We start from the raw sequence: 8,315 nt of genomic DNA, 5'->3' as shown, positions 1-8,315 counted from the left end.
TTGCAGCAACATCGGGCTCAAGCATAAGGACTGTGAGGATGGCACAGGACCAGGCAGTGTTTCATTCTGTTGTACTCAGGGTCGCTATGAGCTGGAACCGACTCTATGGTACCTGACACCATTTTCTTAAAGATTAATATTTAAATTACTACTTAGTTTATAATACTTTTAGGGACTTCGGAAATAGAGATCTAGCTATTCCTCACCCCTCAATAACTAGGAAAGAAGGAAAAAAGAGAGATGGAGCACAGACCATTTTGCAAAGGATGGTAATGTTCCACCTTCTTTCGCTATGCAACGAACAGATAACTATACTTTTTTCTTGATTAGGGATGTGTACTTTTATCATCTTCCCTCCCTCCCCGTGGCTACAACCAATGGGCATATATTTGGAGTTACGTTTGGAGGTCTCTTGGAAGGTTTGAACCAAAACTATTTTAACGACTGATAGACTAAAACTTTGAACATTTTCAGCATACAAAAATAATTTTGGAGGGGAATGCACTTTGCCACAATCAAACTCATTTGACTTGAAAGGTGGGCCTTTATACCAAATAGGATAACTTGAAAAAAAATAAGAAAGTTTTAAAATGAATCTCGAGTGACTCAAGACTGATCTGTCAGCCTGAAAAATTAAATTGTAAGACAATTTTGATAAAAAGAACAACTTTAAAAAACAGTAAAGCAGGACGCCACCATGCTCGAAAAGTGTTTCCTTCAACACATCGAAAGGGCTCTGAGGCCCGCAGTTACAGTTATGAAAGAAACCGTCAACTAAATTGCAGCGCGTTAAACTGCGACAGCTACTAACAACCCTCGAGTTGCTTTTTTTATTACGACTCAGCGCCGTACCCTTCACCCCGCCCTCCAGGGAGAGTCCTAGAAAACAAAGGTTCTAAAGTTGTTTCCCACCACCGCCCCCCGTCCGGAACCAGGCATGGGCCACCCACAAACCAATCACTAAGTGTCAGAGAATGTCAACAACTAAGTCTCTATTTTCTCTCACTCCTCCTTTGCCCCATCCGCACAGTACTTTAGGACCCACAAGGAGTCTCTGTCGCAGGACGCCCGAGCGTAGGAGGCGGTGAAGTGACCGCCGTTGCCCAACAGTCGGGTTCCCAGGCTGCCCGGTGTGACGCAGCAGCCCCCGCCCAGCTCCTCCGGCCGGGCGTTCAAACAGTGCGGGGCGCCCCAGGAAGGACGAGCCGACGCCCGGGCGACCGGACCCCAAGTGCGACGGGTCCCGAAGGGCTCTGCCTCTGTCGCAGCTCGCCAAGCCCCAACGCCGTCTCCAGACTCTCCCCACCCCCGCCCTTTCCCGGTTCCTTCTCAGTCTCTCTGCCGCGACTTCCTTGCGCAACCGTCCCGAGTGACAGCAGCGCCCATACCCGCGCAGAGCGAGCCTGCAGCTCCCACTTCCCGGAATCCAACGCCAGGCCGCTAAGGCCAGGAACCCGAGAGAGGATCAGCGGGCCACGGCCGGAGCCCGGCGGCCTGCGCGCGATTGGTGTACGCATTCCCTTCAGTGCCCGTGCGCGCACTCGCTCTCCGCCCCGCCTCCACCAATCGCTTTTTCTCTACGCCCCGCGACTCCACAACGTAGTCCCTCCCATCACCCGCGCGCCAGGCGAAGAGGTTCAGCGTGCGCGCGCTCGCCCGCCCGCCGCCCGCCCGCTCGCCTCGCGCTGTAGGGAAGGGGAGTGAGCAGAGGAGCTTACGTCGCGCGGGAGGCGGAGGCGACGGCGACCTCGGTGGCGGCGGCGGCTACGACGGGGACGGTTGCTCTCGCTCGCTTTCTCGGCGTCATGGCGGCTGCCGGGAGCCTATAAGCGACGGGAGCGCGCGCGCGACGGCGGTGGCGGCGACGACTCGTTACTTATCTCTCTGGCTGCCCTCGCCGTTGGTGCTTCAATAATGAATTGATTGTTGGATCCGCTCCGCAGAGGATCGCGCGTTGGTGCTGGGGGCCGGGGCTTCCCCTTCCCCTCTGCGTCCTCCCCCCCTCACGGATTCCTGCTTACCCCGAGACACCCGGAGCTCGAGGACTCGGCGTCGGAGACCGCGGGCCCGGCGCGGGGGAGGCTGCCGACCCGAGCCGGCTCCCTCTGCCCCGCGAGGCCCGCCCGCCCGCCGGTAAGAAAGGGGCCGGCGGGCGGGTCAGGATGTGGCGGGGAGGACGGGAGCCGGAGGGCGGGGGCGGCGCGGTGTCCGGGCGGCGGCCCAGCAGCCCGGCGCCGGGCGAAGGCCGGGGCGGCTCTGCGAGGGCCCACAGCGGCGGCCGGGCTGGGCGCGCGGGGGGCGTGTGAGCGGCGAGAGCCGGCTGGCGGCCGCCGAGCGCATCCTCGCGCGGGGCGGCCGGGCCGGGCCTTCTCGGTTTGAGGCCGGCCGGACCGCCCGGAGAGAGTCGCAGGCACTTGGCCGGTGCGTTGGTCCTGCCGCTACCCGGGTTCCCAGCACGTGGGGATCGGCGGGGAGGGGGAGGGGGCGGTGGCTCCGGCGAGCCCGGGAGGGCGCGGGGCGGGTCTGCGGGAAGTTTGAGGCGGGAAGAGAGACTGTGGGACCGGGATGGAAGCCTTGTGAGAACGCGGGGGGCGGGGGTGGGGGGGTGGGCGTTAGGGAGGGAGGCTGATTGGAGCGAAGCTGCGATGGACTGTTGAGGGAAGAGGAAGGTTTTCAAACCCCTGTGGAGTACCGCTTAGAGAACTTGGCAGGAGCAAAGCAACTCTTAAAAGACGGTGCCGAAGAGGAGAATTCAAGCGATTTAACGACCTAGGGAAGAGTCATTGTTGGGACGTGAGGAGCTAGAGAGCTGCGTGCGCTCGGAGCTTTAGAACTTAGGATTGTGAGAAGGGTCTCAAAAAGGATTTAGAGAAGGGAGATGACAGAGAAAAGGAAGTTCCAGTGTACAGAGAAAGCCATTTTGAGGGTCGAAAGAAGAAAAGGAAAGAACAAAAAGGAGTAAACTTTCTTAACGAGGAGAGACTTTCGGAAAGGAGACAATTTGTTAAGAGTACTTAAATTTTTAAGAGTTAACTGTGTAATAGTAAATTGCTTTGAGTAGGGTTGGAATTAATATTTAGCATTAGAAAAAAATGCTGAGTCGCATGGTCACTTTTTAGAGAACCTGTACTTGCGAACACTCTCCTGGACTGTACGTAGTCCCCAGAGAATTAAAAGCCTAATCCACATGCATAGTTTGTTGTTATTGAGTTGGCGACAGCCTATTTTCCTCCTCTTTTTTGTGGAATGGAAATAATCTCAGGAGTGAATTCTCTTTGCTGAGGTCTGAGGACAGCTCTGCTCTCAGTAGGCTGTCTCGGTACTTTCTGGCTGGGGAAGGATCTGACGTCTCCTTCCCCCGCTTCTTCCTCTCCCTCCCCTGCCGGAGATCTCCTTTGTTTATTCGTAGATGGCTTGTAGGTGACTCTCCAGTGTTGTGCTGAAATCTTGAAAGGTGGAAATGCTGTGGCCTTGTCCTTTATTTCAGCCCAAACTCCTTATTTAAAAATTCAGATACACTGTATAGAAAATCTGTTACCTTTAAAAAAAAAAAAAAATCACGGAGTCTCTGCATGTCCAAATGGGAAAAGTAGTATTAAATTTTATCACTCCACTATCAGTTTGCCTGTGAAGGAACATATTTATTTTGACCTGTGCATTTTTTATAAGATTATAATAGTATCATTCTTTGTTCTTCTCATGAGATAATTTTCAAAACTTTCCCTCGCTTGAGTGTATGAAGTTCTTGGTGATAAGAAATGGGACTTGATTTAAAGACAACTACCCCCTTTCACTTCATTTGTTTGACCAAGTATGTAATAAGGTTCTGTTTTCGTTCTTGGGGTGCATGTGTTTCACATAGTATCACTTTGCCTTATTGATCTAAATAATGCTACATAGTTGCAGTTTACTTCTAAAGTTTATGAATATTTTAATTTCTGTCAAAAATATATTCCCAGCGGTGCTTAATTCTAGTAAGTAATCAGACATACAGTTAGTGGAAGTCTAGATATTTTAAGTAAAAGACTCCTCTTCTTCCTTACCGTCTTTAGTCAGTTGGTCTTAGGTTTGTGCATGTTCTAAACAGGCTAATTTATCTTTTTTTTACAGGAATTTTTCATACTTTCTTAATGTATTTTCTTCAGGTGAATCAAAACAGTCCCAGGAAATCTGAATATTGAAGAAAATTCATACGCATTTTTGATATTCAAGGAGGAGTCAGTATTTATATTTATCTTTTAAACTGGGAAGATTTATATTTTATTTTAAAACTTCTGATATTTACAATGAATGGACACAGTGATGAAGAAAGTGTTAGAAACAGTAGTGGAGACTCAAGGTAAGCACTTTATTTATTGTGAAACATTTATTATGAAGAGTTTTGAAAACTTGTTTGACACTTTGCTTCTCCCCATAAGCAGCAGTTTTCAGATTCTTCCTCTTAGCTATCCAAACAGTAAAACGTTTCTAGTGTATCTATTGAAATTTTGTTGATAATACAGATTTTAATTTTTTTTTTTTTTCATTCTGATGTACCAAGAATAGTTTAAATATGGAAAGTTTTGGCGTACGTTTTGGCATACTTAAATCTATTGGAAAGTTTGTATTGTTTGGGTTAGTAATTGAACCTGCAGCAAGTTTTAAAAAATTTTTTAATTTATTTGACTGCTTAAAGTTATGTATTATAGAAAATTACTCAGGTCACACTGGGCACATTTCAAGTGCTCAGTAGCCACGAATGTTTATGATATTGGACAGCACAGATATAAAACATTTCCATAGTTGCAGAAAGTTCTGTTGGGCAACACTAATATGGACATGTGTTGAGATATTGCTGCAACCCAATTTTTTTTTTTCTGTTTTCTTTTTAAATTGGAGTTTTAATTACCTGTGAATAAGAGTTGTTATTAAGGCCATATCTTTGCAAAGAAGATAGGATTTATGGGAGAAACTATGTTACACTATTTTAATGTGTAAACTCCCTTAAATGAAAAGATCCTAAATTTTTTTGTAGCTCCTAAATTTTGACTTACGTACACAGTAATAGAATACATAGTTATATGGAAACCCTGGTGGCACAGTAGTTAAGAGTTTGGCTGCTAACCAAAAGGTCAGCAGTTCAAATCCACCAGCCGTTCTTTGGAAACCCTATGGGGCAGTTCTCCTCTGTCCCATAGGGTTGCTGTGAGTTGGAATCGAGTCAACGGCAATGGGTTTGGGGTTTTTTTGCGGGGGGGGGGGGGTGTATAGTTGTATGTACTCATAGTATGTGTAGATTTGGGACATGGACGTTGGAGTCGCACTGCTTAGTTCTACCTTTTATTAGTTATGTGAATTAATCTCTTAGAGTCTGATTTTTACACCTATAAAATGAGGATTGCAGTATTATTTAAAGTTGAAAGTTAAGTGAAATGCTACACGTAAAGGGCCTAAAATAGTTTCTGTTGTAATAAGCACTCAATATTATAATCAACATCATGTTTTATGTAACAGGATAATACGTAACTGAAACATTAAGTACAGTGATGAAGAAATGGGGTGGTAAGACACAGGGAAGTTTTGGCAGTTACAGGAGAGTTTGTGAAAAACTGTTGGACAGAAAAAACAGTGGCATGTTTGACCTGTGATTTGGAATTTTCTGTGCGTGCCCCATTTCAATATTCATTTCCATGTCTTTCTAGGTACACATTAGTTGCTTTCACGGACAGACTGTTATCTTGGGATAATAAGTATATCCTATGTGTATTTTCTTTAAAAAAAAAAAAAAATAAGGAGCAGTTATGGGAGTAGCATGAATTAGTTGAATCAGTATTGGTTTAGGAGTTACAAGATGAGTTAACGTCATTTCTAGGTCTAGTTAACGTTATAACTAGGTCTCTGATGATTTTCTGAAGTGTAAAATGAGAAGGGAAGTGATTGAAGTTTAAACCTGCCACTTAATTACAAAGTGTAATAAAGTTTCAGATAGTAAGGGTTTGACTAAAATCACCAGAGTTGATAGGTTAAATTAGAAGACCACTGAAAATCAGCTTTGAGTCCCAGATTTCTATAGATATTTGACTTTAGTAGGTGAGTAGAAGAATCCCTTGATTGACAACATTCTTTTATTCATAAATGGGCAATGAAATAGTTCATAGATAGGGGTATCTAGAGGAAACAGGAACCAAGCTACCCATAAAATAGAACATAAGACTCTTGAGAATGAATCTTCTAGTGGAGTATACAGAGAGATCACATGTTACAATCTGACTTACCTGTCAGAGTAACCTTTTATATATTTTGTTGCCCGCAGCCCTGTCTAAAGCAAGGGGAAGTAATATGGCAAATTAATGGGATTTTTTTCAACGAATAACCGTTTTATATACTTGCAAAATAATTTCTCTAATTATTATGTCATTATTTCTATAATTTTATGGCTTCTGAGAAGAGTGATTGTCGGGTTATCTTGTTCTTGGAACTACCTTGAAGTTTGTCTGGAGGAGAGAGACTTGATTTTATTTTGCTTTCGTTTTCTTCCTTGCTTCTGTTTTGCTATGCATTTCCTTTGCCTCTAGTGTCATTGTTACTAATCCTCAATTCCTATCCCCTCCCACAAAGCTTCCATAATGAGGCAGTACAGATAAGGGAAATTGTGCTTCATTTAAAGACTGAGGAGGTGAACTTTATAGATATAGGGATTTCCATGTTTAATAAAACAAAGTTACCATAATTGAGAGTATTAATATAGAATAATGAGAGGAGAAATACACTCTGCTTTTAAAATTAATATACATTGTAAATATTTTTTTTTACAGAAAAATCGGTATTAATAGGCTAGAATTTTTAAATCTAATTTTGCTTCAGAATTTTTTTTTTTTTAATGGAAGTTGATTACATGAAATGGAATTAAGCAAAATGTCCTTTGGTGTTTTTGATAGGTTAAATTCACAACTAAAAAATGCTTTCTTGATTCTTTTGTGTGGAGAGCTCTCTTTAACCATTGACTGAAAGGAATAAGAATACATGGGAAAATAGGTCTCTTTGTATATGCTGTAACTGATAATTTTGAATCTTATTTACTAAAAAATGTGGGCCAGGATGCACCTGTATAACAGTTTCAGCTCAACACAAAGTTTCATATAACTGAAGTTAGCTTTCTAAAGATAATTCTGTAAGATTTAAAAGCATGAATTCCCAGCTGCATGGATTTGTGTTATTACTTGCAACCAAGTTTTTCAAATCCTGGTTAGACGTATTCTATTTTAAAATTACCTTGGATGATGATTTGCTCCAGGAATAGATTTATGGGTAAAGATCGGAAACACATGGTCATATTTTGCTCAGTTTTGGATGATTGAGGAATGCTTAATACTCAGAAGAATGTCTCTGCATGCATGTAGAGACTTTTCAGTAATGTAATGTAAATTTGAGAATTTATTTGAATCACTTTAAATTAAGTAGGCCCAAAAAAAAAAAAAACTTTTTTTTTTATATAGATTATAGAGCCCTGGTGGCGTAGTGGTTAAGAGCTCAGCTGCTAACTGAAAATTGGCAGTTCAGATCTACCAGCTGCTCCTTGGAAACCCTATGAGGCAGTTCTACTCTGTCCTGTAGAGTCTCCATGAGTTGGAATTGACTCAACAGCAATGGGTTTGCCTTTTTTTTTATAATATACATCATGTTTTTGAATAATTCTTACAGAATGGGGGGAAATGGTGATGTGCTATAATGGTATTAACTATTATTTTTCTATAGTTGGCAATGAAGCTTTGTTGACCTGATTATATTTATTTTAAATTTCATTGTAACTTTCTATACCATTAATGGTGCTTGATTTAGTATATTTAAAATACGTATATATGTGCAAATTTTTATTTACACAGAAATTCTATGTAGCACTTGAGTTTCCTTGGCTTGTAGAATGTTTTAGTTATTGTTTTGTACGTCAAGAATCTTTGCATATCAACTTTCAAAGTATTTTGGGGAAGTAGTCTTGGGTGGGTAGTGAGAGGATATAGGATCAGTGGAAACATTTTTAATATAAATCTTTTTAGAAATTCATAGGCTTTAAAGGCTTTTAAAAGACTTTGTGAAGCCCTGTAGTATAATTAACCTGTTAAATATAAGAAACACTGAGTCAAGGTTAGTTTGAATACAGACCATGTTTTTCACCATATATCTGAAAGTCAGTATTTAAATTTCAAAACTCTAGGCTAAAAATCATTTTTAGGAAGACAAGAAAATGTGAAATCACAAAGCCTTTTAAAGGCAAGAAATTGAGTTAAGTAAACTGGCTTTTTAAATTTTCTGTGATGTCATTAATTATAGGAAAGTAT

At 42.6% G+C, this 8,315-nt stretch overlaps 1 protein-coding gene across 6 annotated transcripts in view; it reads left to right on the top strand.

The window, feature by feature from the left end:
- The first annotated feature begins 1,758 nt into the window (after positions 1-1,758).
- CHD1 (chromodomain helicase DNA binding protein 1) overlaps positions 1,759-8,315 on the top strand; it is an 89,413-nt gene continuing 82,856 nt past the window's right edge. For 3 of the 6 annotated variants that reach the window (XM_064274362.1, XM_064274390.1, XM_064274385.1), the window contains exon 1: positions 2,637-4,339. In XM_064274362.1, coding sequence (XP_064130432.1) covers positions 4,287-4,339 — 53 coding nt within the window. In that variant the 5' untranslated portion in view covers positions 2,637-4,286. Of the gene's footprint in view, positions 2,134-2,636; positions 4,340-8,315 lie in introns of those variants that run through there. The other 3 variants (XM_064274371.1, XM_064274375.1, XM_064274378.1) reach the window with 3 other exon arrangements.

This window comes from Loxodonta africana, chromosome 2, assembly GCF_030014295.1.
Source record: "Loxodonta africana isolate mLoxAfr1 chromosome 2, mLoxAfr1.hap2, whole genome shotgun sequence".
In the NCBI taxonomy this organism is placed as follows: Eukaryota; Metazoa; Chordata; class Mammalia; order Proboscidea; family Elephantidae; genus Loxodonta; species Loxodonta africana.
The sequence above is the reverse complement of the archived record's forward strand: the minus strand, read 5'-3'. Positions and strand labels throughout refer to the sequence as shown.